This window comes from Lingula anatina, chromosome 6 (genome assembly GCF_051362555.1).
Source record: "Lingula anatina isolate TDL-2025a chromosome 6, LinAna3.0, whole genome shotgun sequence".
Taxonomy (NCBI): Eukaryota; Metazoa; Brachiopoda; class Lingulata; order Lingulida; family Lingulidae; genus Lingula; species Lingula anatina.
Window position 1 is genome coordinate 18,373,673 of NC_141772.1, and position 17,550 is coordinate 18,391,222.

At 35.3% G+C, this 17,550-nt stretch overlaps 1 protein-coding gene across 5 annotated transcripts in view; it reads right to left on the reverse strand.

Annotated features, from left to right (window-relative positions):
• The window catches only part of LOC106173291 (dystroglycan 1), a 91,379-nt gene extending 74,414 nt beyond the window's left edge, over positions 1-16,965 (reverse strand). For 2 of the 5 annotated variants that reach the window (XM_013554369.3, XM_013554377.3), the window contains exons 1-2: positions 16,832-16,965; positions 5,604-5,676 (exon numbers count right to left, since the gene is read on the reverse strand). Coding sequence is in view for 2 of the 5 variants with exons in the window: in XM_013554374.2 (XP_013409828.2) it covers positions 1,675-1,716 (42 nt within the window). In the remaining 3 variants the exon portion in view is untranslated. Of the gene's footprint in view, positions 1-1,674; positions 1,732-2,591; positions 2,622-5,603; positions 5,677-16,831 lie in introns of those variants that run through there. The other 3 variants (XM_013554370.3, XM_013554366.2, XM_013554374.2) reach the window with 3 other exon arrangements.
• Between the last annotated feature and the right edge of the window lie 585 nt (positions 16,966-17,550).

The following is a 17,550-nucleotide window of genomic DNA, read 5'->3' on the forward strand; positions in this document are numbered from 1 at the left end:
TCAGCAACTGACCCATATAATCACCAAAATGCAATAATGTCTGATTGGAAGTGTTAAATGAAGGTAAGAGGCTAAAAGTGAACTAGAAATATATATATATCAAACACTTGAATCATAAAACTATGTCTATTTTTAAACCTAGCACTGATACCTATGCATCTGTATGTAAAATACCAGTATACAGTCAAACTTATTGTTCAGATTAAAAAGTATTACTCAAAACATATATAGACAAATTCACTATTTTATCAATCGCAACAAAGATTCATACACTGATGACAAACATTTCAAACATATAGCATTTAAATGTTATATGTCCCTTTGATAAATGTCTACGTAACTTTATTGTTTCTTTACTGACACCTGACCTGTATTAACAGACTGTATTTACCAGCATTAGTAAACTTTCAGTCCAAATATTGAGGTGCCAACCGGTTTGTACACACCTGTGTATATAACAGCACAATACCCGATCTCTCTCCTCCTAAACCTCTTAACTACAATTATGTGCTACAAATCAGACTGAAAAAAATTTGTTCACAATATGAAAAGGCATTAGTTGCCATCCTACACACAAATAAGGTGTCACCACATATTTATATAAACAATTACTGCACCTGGCCTTCAACATGCCAGCAGGCAATAACAGATACTGCTATAAACCAAACATGTGAAAAGCCATCTTTTCAAACCAGAGTATGAGTCTGCTTCAACTCCATACAGACATGTGTCACTTATTGGGACTGAGGCCACATTCAGAACAGTGGACAAACTAGCCTGAGGGTAAAATATGGTGACCCTATAAAAAGCTTGCCGTCTTATCCACTAATAGGCACTAAAAAGATTCTCCGTGGGAAAGTATTTAAGTGAGACCAAGGGCTCATTCCCAATGAAATTATTGTTCCATGAAGATCTATACACCTCCACTGGGGACTCCTGTAAATGTACTCCAAATACCAGATGAACACCCCTCCTCTTGTTTCCAATGTACTCATATAATAACCAGCTTTTCTGTATTCTACTAAATGCCAGCATGTTAATCTGATTGCATTCAGTCAGAGTTCCCAAGAAACTGGATTGACCTGAAAGATAGTTTCATGGGGAAAGAGTTCTAGGTAGATTTAGACTCTGCCTGAATTGGGACAACATATCAAGCAGCTACACACACACACACAAACACACACACACACACACACACACAGTCTGTTTATATTGTATATGTAATGTATAAATCAGCCCTTGCTGGAGAACTGAGTAATAAAAAAGACACCTAATTTAAATGACTTCTTATGGCTCTTCAGAGGCACACAAATGTAAAATGACCCTTCATATAAAACTTAGTCACATCTATGTTGCACTTAACCCCTTACATACCAACCACATAAAATTTGCCTATTAGCAAATATGATATTACACATGGCCCTAATAAGATATATATATATATATTGTAAAGAAGGCAAAATTCAAAGTAGAACACAGTTGTGAATGGACTGCTAAAACATGTTTCTATATGCAGTTGTATCTTGCACAGAGACTCAACTTTAATAATATTAAACATACATGTGCCTTATTTTTTTAGTAATAAAACATACACCACAAAATGGAGCGTGGAGATATATTGTAGTGCACAGCAATGAAATTTGCAAAGATAGTGAACATTCATTTCAAACTTACCCATAATGGTTTTTTTTTTCTTCCAGAACAAACCCTGTTCATCAATCTACTACCAGCCACCTGTCTGAGAGGAGATCACACAACACACATACACAGAGAAAACATACTTACAGCAGGCACAATTACAAAGGTAAGTCCACATCAAACAAGCAAAGAGGGCAGGCTCTAATCGCCTCATACCTTTGTATCACTCTTTGTTAGAAAAGGAACTAATAACCTCCAGTTGGTAAGTTCAGCAAGGGGAGATCAGAGAGAGATGTCAGCTTTGTGTTGACATGGGACTTAACCAACTAGGGCTATCTTTTTTACTAAACAGCCAATTTCTCACCTTCTAAATCCCATGCAACACATTAGGACAATTCATTTGGTCAAGGATAAGGACTCCCTCTGAATGGTCAAATCACTGTGCATAGATAATGACAACTGCATTCAAATTTGCCAGAACCACAGCATTTAGTCAAATCATCTCCCAGTGATGAAAAGCTACCTAAACAGATATATCACCTGAACATTTCAAACTAACTCCATGAAAAATCACTTCTTAGATTCCACCTTTTATTGTTTACCTTGGTAATCTCTCCCACTGGAAAACATTCATTAGAGAACAGGTCCTCTAAGTTAGCAAATTAACAAACTGACTGCTTGTCACCAACAACTTTCAGAGTGTCTGGCTTCCAAATTTATTCTCATCAATGCCCCAGTTAATCTGACTCAAGCTGCTGATAAATATCTCCATTATAGTCAGATAGTGGACAATGTTAGCAGCTGACCTGCCCCTCCACAAGCATCTATGTTATTTTTGTTAGGCTCAAGTCAACCTTACCTTCCTGAGTTAGCTATATCATTCTCTCCACTAAATAAATATTTAGAGAAGCTATACAAAATCAGAGCCTCTTGTGCAATCCAAACATACATACCCAGAGACCAGCCATCATGCACAGCACGGGTTATGATATAGTTCAAATTAGAGAATCAGACTGGCAATACTGCTACAATGGTATTCTAGAAGTTGGAGTAAGTGGGTGGAATATTGTCACACACTATGTTTGGGGCACAGAAGTGACGCAACTTCCGGTTTTCCCCATAGTTTGTAATGGATAGATGATAAAAAATTGCTCATCATAGACAACATATTTGGTATATTTAAAGAACCTTTTACTTTACAACAGCAAAACAGTATGAGGAGGGACTACCCCCAGAAGCACAGATGAGATATAAAGAGAAACTGGAGCTTGGCACTTTGAAGATTTGACCGTACAAATTTCCCACAGATGCCTGCATGAAAGATGGAAAGTGCAGGAAAAGGAATGACCACATTATTATTAACAAATCATTTCCCAGTACTTGCACATTCTTCCTTTTCTCACCTAAAATATTATATCTATATAAAATTATCTCAAGACAAATATACAAGTCCTATAATTTCAGCTTAAGGTAAAAAAGCAATAATAATAAACAAAATAGGATACTGTCAATTCTGATGCAATAATACATTATGCTTAACTGCACAGTCAACATCAAATTTTAATAATGTACAATAGGTAATACCGATGAAAGTAAATGCATCAGGCTTCATGCCTATGAAAGTTCACACTTTTAAGTTAAACATAATAAGTAACACACTTTTCTTTTTATAACATTTGTAGTGGAAGCGCACGAAGTAGGTTTTTTGTCAATTTTGATGCAATATTACATAATGATTAATGGGATAATTACCATCAAATTTTAAAAATCTACTATTAATAACTTGGACATTAATAAAATATGATTACCACTGGCATTCTTGTCTATGGGAATTCTAAGTCCCACAATGAAAATGCCAATATGTAAAAGATAAAAATTTCATGAAAATGTACAACTGGAAAAGAGGCCAATTAGACTGCTTTTCCAACTCGGGCTATATTTTAGTCCTATGTTTCTTCCCTGTACCTTTAGGAAGAGTAAGTGACATCATTTTTCTTTAATGGTCATTTTAAAGGCAGTGCCCAAAATTTTTTTTTTTTCAATTTTGATGCAATATTACATAATGCTAACCAGCATAATTACCATTAATTTTAATAATAAAATAAAAGTATCAAGGATTTCAAAAAATGTGAATTGCAAAGATCTTCAAGCATATGGAATTTTCAAAGCCACACCTTGAAAATGTCAATATGTGAATAATTTTAATTCTAACAAAAAACTATATTTACTTCCAGAAAATTAACTAATGAGACAGATTTTCCAACTGAAGCTGTATTTTAGTCCTATGTGTCTTTCCTGAAAGTGTAAGAAGAGTGAGTGACATAGGTTCCCTTAATGGTCACTATGGCAGCAGAGCCCAAAATGGGGTTTTCTTCAATTTTGATGCAATAGTACATAACGCTTAACAGTATAATGACCATCAATTTTTTAAAATAAAATAAAAGTATTAGGGGTATTCAGAAAATGTGACCAATAAAAGTCTTCAAGCCAATGGAAGTTCATAGTCACACCTTAAAAATGCCAAAATGTAAATGAGAGAGAACTGTACTGCAAAGAGTTTTCCATTTTCAACGCCTTTTTTACATAAAACAAAATAATCAATTTACTGTCATCTGTCATTTTTATATGATCATCTAAGAAAATTGTTGACACAGGAAAACTAGAGGATCAGAGAGGTGATACCACCTCCGGGCATTGTACCACCAGCTGGAGTAAGCACATTCAAATGGAAAACCAAAAAAAGGGACCTCTGAGCACCTCCAGAGTTGTACTTGACAAGCTCTACAAAATGCAGTAAACAAGAGTACTCAATATTTTTGTTGAAAATTACCTTTTAAAACAAAATCATGGGGAAAAGTTAAAGTTTAAATCCAAATTTGTGAAGAGATATTCATGGTGAAAAGTAAGTCAAAGGTCAATTTCAAGATCACAGTTAATTTGTCAGTATATGACTTCCTATTCAAGTTCAATAGTAACAATGGACATATCTCTGCCAGTTTTGGAGATTAAATACCCTAGTCACACTAGAGGCGGAATGAGCTAGAATGTAGTCAGAATGAGAATTCTTTGCATTCAAAATATATGGACCCATTCTTGTGTCCAGTCGGAATGTTTTGCTCATGCCTAAAACTTTTAAAGGGCATTCCAAGTGGAAAAATATCGAATGGTATAACTATTCTTATTGTATTCTAACTGCACTGTGAGTGCATTCTAAATATTCTTACAGCATTTCAACACCATTTGAAACATTCTGATAGCGTTCAAAGGAGAACCGAAATGGCAAGACACTTCAATTCCTGCCAGAATGTTCTGCATGTGCCTCAAATGAGTTGGAATGCAACTCAAATGCATCTTGATTGCTGGCCGAAATTCTATTTCAGCCAGCAGTCAAACTTCCCTCGTATGAAATTCAAAGTACATTCTAAATATTCAGATTGTATTCTGACAGCATTATCCATATTCCTAGTTTTCCAACTACATTCGTGCAATTTAACCAGTCTTAAAATGATATATAGAGAAAGCGCACATATATAACATGTTTTTGGAAATTTTAATGTAAATTGTGATAATGACTAACACCAAAATCACCACCACTCTTTAATTATGCACTATGGTTACTGTGGACATTCAAAATATGTAGCTAGCACTAGGCTTCAGACCCATAGGAATATACAGTCATACAGGAGTAATGATGATTTGTCAAAAAAGGAAAAAAACTTTCAAAACTAAAAAGAAGATATATAATCCAATCAAGCTGATAATGCACTCTGTATTATTTCCCACTCCTGTAAGTTAGAGAATATTTGTTACTTAAACATCATATGGCATTAACAAGTAAAAAGTGGTCTATGCTGACAAACCTGACAAAAGATATAGGTGATGGTCAGATGGCTATATGTTCAGACGCAATGTCTGGCAATAAAAATAAATTAAGTCTCTCTCTCTCTAAAAAAAAAAATCCTTACCTGTAGTGAAAACTGGGGACAATGTCACAAGATCTTAAGGCTCTTATCTCCACTTCAGTTTAGAACGACCAACCTAGAAAAATAAAAAGACAGAAAATAAGACACTCCAGACCAAACCTTTTTTCATTCATTAACATTCTTTATTCAACATGCCAAAGGGCGGCATTGTCAGTTTGAATGCTGTTTTGCACGTATTGCTGGTGCAGGCTTTGATCTAAGACTTTGCTCAGCAGAAGCAAAGCATTGGCAGGTCATGGTGTTACAGTTAATCAAATTATACATAACAAGTGTCCTACTTCCAAGGAAACAGAAAAGAAATATGAATAGAACATCTCATTTCTGATCTACAGCATCCACAAGGCCTTTTCCCAGCAAACCCACTGTCTAGTGGTCATTAGGACAGTCACAGCCATCACTGGACTGTCTATATTTCCAAATACGGCTGAAAGGCTTACAAATTACTTTGGAAACTGGCATCTTGGCTTGTCAGGACAGCTGTGGTGGGCTTACAAAATTCTCATAAAGTAATTTGATGTAACCAGCTTGTATGGATGATGCCCCTGTTAAAAAATACTTCTTTGTAGTGCACACTGTACTTCAGACACAACCTAACTACTACCTAAAGCCTATAAAACGCAATACAATGTTTCAATTAACATCCCAAAAAATATTGAAGAATTAAGGCAATTTTCATATTCCTTCAAGGGATTTAGTTACTGGGAGACTGTTACTGATCTGAGCAAGACGAAAAAGGAAATTTCATATTCATTCAAGAGACTTTGTTAGCAAAACATCATCAGGGGGAGATGGTTAAGCTTAGATTATACTGTAGGGTGTACATATACTGCCTGTAAATCCCTTTCATGCGGCGTCTCTGCTGAGGCAGACAGTGGCTGTACGAAATCAAATGGATTCACCACGTGAAAATTTTGTCAAGCTAAAACTTATGACATATTTTGAAAAATGTAAGCTGTAGGCCAAAGCATCATTGTAGATAGAGTTACACAGCTCCAATCCTGTAGTAACATGAAAATCTGACTCCCAGAGTCAAAATTTCATGGGTGGAATCAGATTTTTATTATGACCCCCCCCCCCCCACACACACACACACACAAAACTTAAATATAATGGGAAAAACAACAGCAAGTGACAAGTTGGGCTTGCTTTATATAAAAAAATTCAATAAAGAGGCCAAGGGGCTGATTTCTTTAGCTAAAAATAAAATATGTAGCATTTTGACAGTCCAAATCCTACAGGTAATAAGAGGAATACTTGTTCTAAAAATAATCAATTTTAACCAAAATTTTCACCACCAGACTTTCAAATACTAACAGGATGTGTCACAATGCAAACTATGTGGAAAACCACAGGATCAGAGAGGCGATAGAAAAGGAATATTTGACAAAAAAAAATTCACACATTCAAGAAACAAGGCAGCAAAGCTGTCAAATGTACAGACAAAAAGCAGAAAATAACAATGCACAAAATATGCTACTGTCAATGCTGATGCAAAAGTACATTATACTTAACTGCAAATTCAACATCAAATTTTAATTAAGCTCAACAGATATTACCGATGTACTAGTAAGTAAAATGTGTAACAACCATAAGGCTTCAGGCCCATGAGAGTTCAACTGCACACTTTGAAAATGCCAGAATGAGAAAAATGAAAATTCATGAAATTGCATTAATGCAATAATAAATGATAAATCAATTCAGCTGACTTTCTAATTTGAGCTGCATGTCAAGCCTAAAATTATTCTTGTAAGTTTAAAATAATAAGTTACAGTTTTCTTTTCATAACGATTGCAGTAGCAGTGCACAGAGAAGATTTGTGTCAATTTTGATGTGAAATTACATAATAAATTACAGAATAATTATGAGCAATTTTAATTATTGACTTTAAATAACATGGACATGTAGAAAATTTGATTATCATTCAGCTTTATGCCCATGGGAGTTCTGAGTTCCACACTGAATATGCCAATACGATAAAAAAAGGAATCTTTCACTAAAATGTATAAGTTGCAGTAAAAGAAGTCAATTAGACTGCTTTTCCATAGGAAGCTGCATTTAAGGCCCATGTTTCTTTAATGTAAATTTGAGAAGAGTGAGTGACATGGTTTTCCTTTAATGGGCACTATGGCGGCAGTGCCTAGAATAGAGTTTTCTTCAATTTTGATGCAATATTGCATAATGCTTAACAGCATAATGACTATCAATTGTTAATGATAAAACAGAAGTATCATGAATATTCAGAAAATGTGACTAGCAAAGGTATTCGGGACTATGGAACTTCAAAGTCACACCTTGAAATTGCCAAAATGTAAACAAGATAGAACTGTACTGAAATGGGTTTATTTCCATTTTATCACTTTTTTTTTTACATAAAACAATTAATTTACTGTACTTTTTTAATGATCAACTAAGAAAATTGTTGAGATGTAGAAAATATTAGTAGAACAACGTTAAATGTTCAATTTGCTCCTTTCTGAGATTCTGAACATAGTAAATGATTAAATCTGACAAACTGCAATGATTTGCTTTTTTTTCATTATTGACACTTAATTACACAATAGATTAATAAAGTTTTAACACCATTTTTATGTAATCAACAAACAATATTGTAAAGATGAAAAATTTCTCAAAAGAACAGTTATACGTATCTAATTAGTTCAATAATAAGACTGTAATCATGCCTAAGAATTGAATCTGAAATAAAAGCACTCATAAACAAAACAAGGCATAACTGCATCACAACTGAACCAACCAAGCTTATTTAAGAACTTTACCTGTATTTTAGTAAGATTAAGCACTCCTGTGAGTTTCATGTCAATAAGCCTATTGGTTTTCCTTGAAATGTGCTTACAGCATTGCATATATGATGAAAAGTGAGAAAACAGCATAACTTCTAAAATAATGGCCCGATCATGCTGATTTTCAAATTTGACCTGCGTTTTAGTAAGATTGATTACACCTGTGAGTTTCATGACAACAGGCGTAAAATAAATAATGCTAAAATAATGGCCTGATCATGCTGATTTTCGAACTTGAGCTGCCTTTTATGAATATTCATCAGCTCTGTAAATAAAAAGCCAAAAGGTAAAACTGTCTTCCACTTATCCTGTTTACGCTGAAAGTGCACGATGACGGCGACGACAGACGCAGGTGACGGCAATATGTACAGACACATCTGTGTCTGTACATAAAAACTAAGGGTTCAGAGAAGTGATACTGCCTCCGGAAATTGTACCACAAGCTGGAGTAAGGGTATTCGCGTGGAAAACCAAAAAAGGGACACCATCACCAGTCTTGTATATGACAAGCTCTATAAAATGCAATAAACAAGAGTTCTAAAAATATGTTAAAAGAAGTGAGAAATCAGCAAAACTGTAAAAATGGTCCAATCAAGCGGATTTTCAAACTGACCTGTATTCAAGGTCACAATAAGATTGCCAATATGTGGCTTCCTATTCAAGTTCAATAGTAACTATGGGGGTATCTCTGCCAGTTTTCAAGTTGTAAGGGATGGAAAATTTACAAAAATTTAGTTTAGTTCATGGTGAAAAAGTATGCCAAAGGTCAAATTCAAGGCCACAGGACGACTAACAATATGTGACTTCCCATTCAATTTAAGTACTAACTATGGGCGTATCTTTGCCAGTTTTTAGATATATGGGTTGTAAAATTTGTAAAGAGCAGTTCATCAGAAAAGGTCACATTAAAATTGCCCGTATGTGACTTACTATTCAAGTTCAATAGTAACAATGGGTGTATCTCTGCCAGTTTTCAAGTTATAAGGGATGGAAAATTTACAAAGTTCATATCATGGTTAAAAAATAGATAAATGGTCAATTTCAAGGAAAAAGTAAGATAGCCAGTATATGACTGTGTAGTTTCTGAATATTGGCATAAATAATTTTCTCATAAAAAAATTCCCTTTTTTTTATAGAAAATTTTAACCTGTTTCACCTTGAAATACAGGTCAAAGGTCAAATCCAAGGGCATATTAGAAATCTCCACATATGAACTTCAGTTACCTATCTTTAGAAAATTTTCCCATAATTCCTTCGGAATGGTAGATATTTAGCATTTAATTTTGCCAATTTTGGACAAGGGTGCATTGCGATGAGTGCCACATCTAGAACCTAGCACTGAAGAAGCCCAAATGTTACGTGGGGCGAGTTGAGATTATACTTGACCTAAATCCTAGAGATGGGTACGCAAGCCCTTGTAGTCTAGGAGAAGCGGTAACGGTGACGTAGCAGCGGAGCCGACAGAACGGAACGGATGGGACTAAAACCACGTGTACTGCCAGTATTGGTCAGTATTTTCAAATCCAATCATAAAATGAATAAGAATAAGGCAGTAAAGCTGTCAAATGTACAGACAAAAAGCAAAAAAATAATGATGAATAAAATAGGTTATTTTTTCAGTTTTAGTGCAATAATACATTGTTCTTAACAGAAAAGTAGATACCAAATTTTAATTTTGCATAACAGGTAACACAAATGATAGGAATATGAAACTAGCTTAAAGGGGCGTACAAACCGAAGTAAGTGCTATCATAGTTGTAGAGATGATACAAGGATGATGTCTAAAATTGTTCATCTTAAATAATCATCATCATTAGATGTGTATATCATTCATCAAAATGCAATTTAAACTTTGTTTTTTGTCCGTTCTATGCGTTCAGTTTTATGCTCTGCTGTCTTTGAAAATGGCTTGCACGTGCCCAATTCATTCACTGTGAGCCCACTTTTTAGTACTTAAATACAATCAAGGCTACCTAACCAAAGCAAACCAGTGACGTTGTCTCAATGAAGTCTTTGAACGTTTAACATCACAGTTACTTCTGTGGACATGCCATTGCCCTCTACTGTAATCCTACTTTTATTCTTGCAAGTTTCGTATTGTGCTCTTTTCTTCTTATCCCTCTTATGTCCTTAAAAGTTTTTTTCTACAAATCATCTGCTGCATTGACTTGTTAAATAAGGGCAATCACCTGTTACACCTGCTCACTTGGCCCTCACAGATGGAATGTGGGTTAAGCAGTTTTTCCACACTTCTTTTGCCCATTTATTCATATGCAAGTATATGAGCCACGTGACATGCAAGGTATGTTATAATCGCGGGATGCAAATGCAATTTTAAGATCTTCATTACCTAATGGGCATGTGTTAGACGTAAAATTTGAAATAGATCTCGTTTATTTGGAATGTTTGATATTGTGAAAGTACTGTTTTTGTGTATCATTTCTAACTAAAACCACTTTGTATGCCAGTTTAAGGCTTCAGGCACATGAGAGTTCAAATTCACACAAAATGCCAGAATGCAAAAACTCAAACTCTACCAGTATTTTACAAATATTCATAAGCTCTGTAAGTTTGAAGACAAAAGGTGAAAGGGTTTCATTTTGTTTGTATAAAAGTGGATAAAATATGCTGAAAAAAGGAAATCAAGCTGATTTTCAAACTCAACCTGTATTTAATGTATATTCATCAGTTCTCTAAGTTTGACGATGAAAGGTAAAACAGCTTTCAACTTACTGTTATAATACTGAAAATGCATGGCCAGGGAGACAAAAAAGACAAACACAGGTGATGGCTATATGTACATGACCTGCATTTGCCCTATGTAGTTTTGTGAGGGCACCCTTGCTTTGTGCATCTGCAAAGCTTTTACTCATGCATGAATTCATCAAGAGTCAAATCTGCCCCTCTAAATTACAACAAAGCTGCTATTTGTTGCCCCTCATTCTTCTATATTTATCTAACAATACCTGCAACTTCTGGTTAAGTACAAGCAGGTATACAATTCACAATCACATCTAAGCACAATTTATTCAAGGTATTTACAATGCAGGATTTTCTCCTGTTAGTATGGGAAATTTACCATAGATCAACAAATACCTGATATTCATCAACACAACATGTGCTGTACACAGACTGCAGTGAACAAAGCCCTGACACAGATACTTATTCTATATGGAGAGAGGAGGTTAGTTTTCATTTTACACACAGTCGGTATTTTGGTTTTTCTCTCCTTGTTGATCTCAGTAACAAATCAAAATAAATATTTGGTAGGTTCTTTAAACCTATACAGTATTTCTTAATCCATTTCCCCATTGTGAGCTTGTTAAACCAGGATATCTCCAGCACTTTGTGGCACAGATAATCCATTAAGCATGAGGACCGACACTAGCCTTTAAAACTGGAAAAAATACTAATGTGAACTACAAGGTACCCCTGACCACGGTCCAAATAAACCCAGACTGGGATTTGGGTTCCATAGCACTTAACTCTAAATTGCAGTCAAAACGAGATGCTTATTTTTGAAAGGCATGCGCATAGGTGGGCAATTTTTCATATTTCAGTGGTTATTCACAGAACTGTCAAATGTGTATTGCTTTTTCTTATAAAAATATTATTTTTACGAGTAAATTGAATATTTTACATTGCATAACAATCATCCCTACTTGTACTCCCACCATATTGTTCACATTGATCAATATCACTTTTTGCTAAGAAAAATAGTACTAGCATGCATGCCTAACAGGAAGTAAGACTGACAAGGGGCAAATGTTGGCCAAAGAAGTGTGAATGCAAGCAAAATGGGTTTATTCGACTGTGGTTCTACTGGGGCTTATTGGACCACAGTTTTTACTTGGTAGAGTGAATGGCCCGTATGTGGACAGATTTCAGTGTTGGTGTTTGACATGTGGACAGATAAACAACGGTATTTTTTAGAAAATATAAGGGTACTGATGGAAACATGCATCAGTTCACAGGAGCCCCTTGATGTGAATCTTGATAAAACAGTATTCACTAATGTTTAAAACCTAACTTGTCAAACCAACTAAACACAGACTTTTTCATCATAATTTACAATTATGTTATATCATCCTAAGTTTCAACAGTACTTAACAGACAAGTCAACACCTACTCAGATGAGCTTATTATATTATGTTAGGAGATCATTACAAAAGCTTGGCTCTTGGTACGTCTTTTTCCTGATAAACTCAACGAAGCCCCTTTACACTGGACAGCGTCCTCTCTGCTTCTAGTAGTGCGGCCCCATTTGAGAGTGAAAAAAAAAAACCTTTATGTGCTGACAAATGGACGATTAATGAGCATTCATTCTGCAACAAAAAGGGATGCTTGTGCCTCCTTTTTACAACCACAGCAATGCCAGTTTCATGGTCGCACAATGAAGGTTGAAAGGACGCCATCCAATGAGAAGGGGGTTTAAGCAAAGGTTATCAAACACCTCTCTGGGTGTAGCCTATGACAGGTAAATCAGCAGTTAAGTAAAGCACAAACCATGAAAAACCAAAGCTGAAATGGAAACAAATTTTAAAAGATGCATTTGAAGCAAGTTGACATATCAAATCATTGTCACCATGTTATTTCAAAAAGCATGACTTACTATTAAGGATATATTTGAATAGATGGGTTTTCTTTCTTTCTATGCTATGTATTACCCTTGATCATTTTCCTCAGCACAAATACATCATAAATTACTATGTCACAGGAAGGACAGATAAGTAGGTTAGGTTTATGTCCATAAATTTAAAGAAGGTGCAGTTTTAAAGCTATTTTCAGTAAATTACAGAAAAATTTTTTCTTGCAACCTGGAAACAGTTTCCTGCATACTTCTCATGTCGTTAAAGGTTGTATGAGATACTGGTAGTAGTGATTTATATGCATTACAAGGAATCTATCCTCACTTCATATGTAACTTTACAAACTTATTAACACAAGTTTGGCAAGATCTTCCATTGTCATAAAAGAATTTCTAGGGTCTAAAATGGATTTAATAATATTTAATATCAGATTCTTTTTAGCCCTGGCATGTTCGTGTAAAATGATATCATGTGTATTTTTTCACTAGAGGTAGGAGATAAAACAGTTCTGGAAATAAGGAGTGGATAAATATTTCTGAATACAACTGGGCAGCAAAGCTGTCAAGTGTAAAGACAAAATGCAGATAATAATAATAATGCACAAAATAGGCTACTGTCAATTCTGATGCAATAATACATTATGCTTAACTGTAAAGTCAACATCTAATTGTAATTATGCACAATAGGTAATACCAATATAAGTAAAATGTGTAACAAGCATAAGGCTTCATACCCATGAGAGTTCAATTCCACACTTTGAAAATGCCAGAATGAGAAAAATGAGAACTTCACAAAAAAAAAAAAAAAAAGCATAAATTCAATCAAAATGATAATCCAATAGAGTGGGTATTCTAATTTGAGCTGTATGTCAATTCCAAGAATCATTCCTGTAAGTCTTGGACATAATAACAAAAGGACATGAAACGCGGCATCTTCCTTTGAAGCAATGTGCGTTCGGGTAAACATTCGCCCATTGTCTCAGATAAGCTGTTTTGATAGCTCCCAAGTAGCGAGTGCTATGCCTCAGTGAATTTCTTTTGTTCTATTGCATGGATAACACAATTTCTCGTTGTCCCTCATGGTTGCTATGGTGCAGCATTGCCGCCATCTTGCCGTTGCAAGCACATCAGCTTGCGTCAACATGTGGAAATTTGTTTCTGGTTTTCAGTATCTATTTCTTTTTCCTGTTACCTCATTAAAAGGGGTTCTGGCATTTGTCTATACTTGTAATCGTTTCCAAGATTGCATTGATCTATGTTGAACTGATATATAACTGGTTTTAAATCAATGTATCGGCTGATTCATATGTGGTGCCATTTTTCAAAAAGAGACGATATTGAGAGTATAGAAATTATCACTTAACATCCTCAAATTCGAGCAGACAATAGCCGGAAAAAATGAACATATATATATATATATATACACACACAGTTCACAGTAGTGTTGATGTCAACTTTGAGAAACGGATATTAAGAGGCATTACGGGTGCGTTTATGTGTGTCACAAATGCATGTGTGGTGCCATATTGTAACGAGAGCCGATAATGAGAGTAAAAAATATTAATTATCATCCCAAAAATTGCACATATTTTAGCAAAGTAGCATGAATCTATTCTTAAGCACTGTTCACATGAAAAATCCAAATTCCAAAAATCCATTGGCAGTATCTAGTGATCAAGGTCTGTGCCCTGAATACCCCACGGTGTAATTAACTAGCAGCGCGAGCGAGTCATTTTCAAAGCTGTGATTAATTCTTGGCTGCGCTCAGAGGAGATTCTGACCTGGACACACGCGCAGTAGTAACTCTAAACTGTGGATTTCATCAGTTTGCACTCATATCTGTCGTGTGTATATGGACCTCATCTTCTTCGATTTGTTGTTGCACAAAATCAACAAACACATTTTTCAAAGCAACCGCCACCATCATTTTCTTTCTCTCTAACTTATTACTGCGCATGTGTCCAGGCGTCAGAATCTCCTCCGAGGGCAACATCAATTTTTTATCATCTACTATAAATAACTTGATATTTAGAAAATTTTATGACAATGTGGCTTCAAGACCATGGAAATTCATAGTTCTACATTGAGAATACTAATAAGTAAAAAATGAAAATTTTACAAAAATGTATAACTTCCAGATAAAGAAGCCAATAGAGGGTACCAGAGGAGATAGGGTTGTGCCCTAAGTGTGATATCATGTGGCATCAAGTGGTGTAAGATTTGAAGCTGAGTGGTCATTTTCAACAAGAGGTTAACAGGAGTGAGGTGAACAGGAGTGAGGTGAACAGGAGTGAAGACGGAGTGAAGATGTTTTTACAACAACATAATAAGCAAACATTTTTCCTTTGGTATTTTGGCAGATTCACTTGTCAGTTGCGAACTTCTTCCTGGTTTTCACAAGGTCCTTTAAGGACTCTTAAATGTCGTTATAATATTGCAGCACACACCACAAAACACCCAAAAATATTTAGATACGGGCATATCAGATTATATACATGTATGTAAAATTTGCACATAACAATGATTTACAGCTTCGCGGGAATTCTTTTCCCTTGACGTTCTTTGTCGCACTGTCGGTCGATGCAGCATATATTTCTAAACATTTATTTACTGCGAATAAAGCAAGAATTTGCACCTTCAAGTATCGCAACACATTTTCATAGCATGTACATACTGGTATTATTTCTACAAGTATTCTCTGCCCAAAATGCCGAAAGAAAAAATTTATATCATTATGTTGTTGGAAAAACTGCTCTTTTCTATGAGCCCACATCTTCACTCCCATTCACCTCTAGCTAAAAATGACCACTCAACTTCACATCTTACACCACTACACGTCACTTCCAGCACAATCCTGTCTCTTCCGATACCTTCTATTAGACTGCTTTTCGAACTCAGGCTGCATTTTAGTCCTACGTATCTTCTTTGCATGTCTGAGAATCATAAGTAACATGGTTTTCCCTAAAGGGTCATCATGGCAACAGTGTCCAAAATAGGGATTTCTTCACATTTGACACAATATTACCTATGCTTGACAGCATAATAACCACCAATTTTAATAATAATATAAAGGTATCATGGATATTCAGAAAATGTGACTAGCAAAAGATAACAGGAAGGAAAATCCGTGGAAAATGCCATTTACCAGAGGATAATTTCTTATAAATATGACTTTTGGTGCCAAAACCCTCTTTAGTGTACCTTTTAGCTCTTTGACCAATGAGATTACAGCAAATTTTCATCCCAGGGATAACCTCGGCTCTCGTGTTTGGAAGGCATAATGATTCATGTAGAAAGCATCTTAAAATTATTAATTGAATTGCCCAACTGATTAATTTGAGCAGCGAAGGCATTGTTCAAAGTCACCTCAAGAACTGATTTAGAAAATATATATAGATTGAATATCACAGAGTGGGAGAATACTGCAAAAGTGCCGAACAATTATCATATTAAATCAATAATGTACGGCCCATAATGTATGACGTGAAATTTCTCATCAAAAATAGAACTTAAAAAGTTGTTGATGCTATTAATCAGGCAGATCGCTGTTGGTTTTTAGTAACTAACTAGTACTGACTTAGTACTGTGTATTAACGTCTCTATACTATGTGGCTATTTCAAATGTTATTAGAAGAATAATGATAGAGCCGTGTGATTCAAGTTCAGCACTAACGTGGATTTGACTCTTTAACCTAGAAGTAAAACAGCGGATGTAATTTAGCACTCTACCCCTGGTACAGAGAGCTACATTGTATGATCGCCTTAATTGAATAAAACGAAATGAAGTCTTCTGTGTGTGCGTGTGTGTGTTTATTCCTACATACCTGACCTTCAGATCACTATCGATTAAGCGAGTGATTTAAGCGGACTTCTGGTTAGACTTCCGGTAAAACAGAGGGTGTTTGCTGCATCCGAGAGTCGTACCGTCTCAGGCCACAGGCTGCCGTCTTAGGTTGTTATTCATTTAGAGAGATTACAACGCTTCATTTTGGCGGAAAAATACAATAAAACGGATTTTCCTGTGGTGAACGACAATGTTCCACACTAACCAAAAAAGTGAGTTTTTTTTTAACTGTAGAACTAAGAGGATAGCCATATGTGGATGTCCACGTGGACCATTGGCAATGTCAAATAAGAATAGTTGTAATAACAGCTGTTTTGGTGGTAAAAATGACATTTATTATATATCTATGTGTTGTTTACAGTGTATTTATTGTGGAATTTCGAATCTCAAAGTTTATCTTTTTAAAATCAATAAAGGTCACCTATACAGGCGTACGCACGGGCTTTCCACTTTTTTTCTACAAAAATGACAGATTCTGTGTAGGTTTTATGTAATTATCCTGTTAAAAATGTGGACTTGGAACGGAAATAGCACCAGGACGCGAACGGAGAACATAAGGCCAAAACATAAACAGATCATGATAATTTTACATATGGCCAATTAATGAACTTAAAAAACACAGAAAACAACTTTGAACTAGAATACGCAAACAGAAAAATGCAGCCCCTATTTCACACAGACCACGAATCCCACGAATCG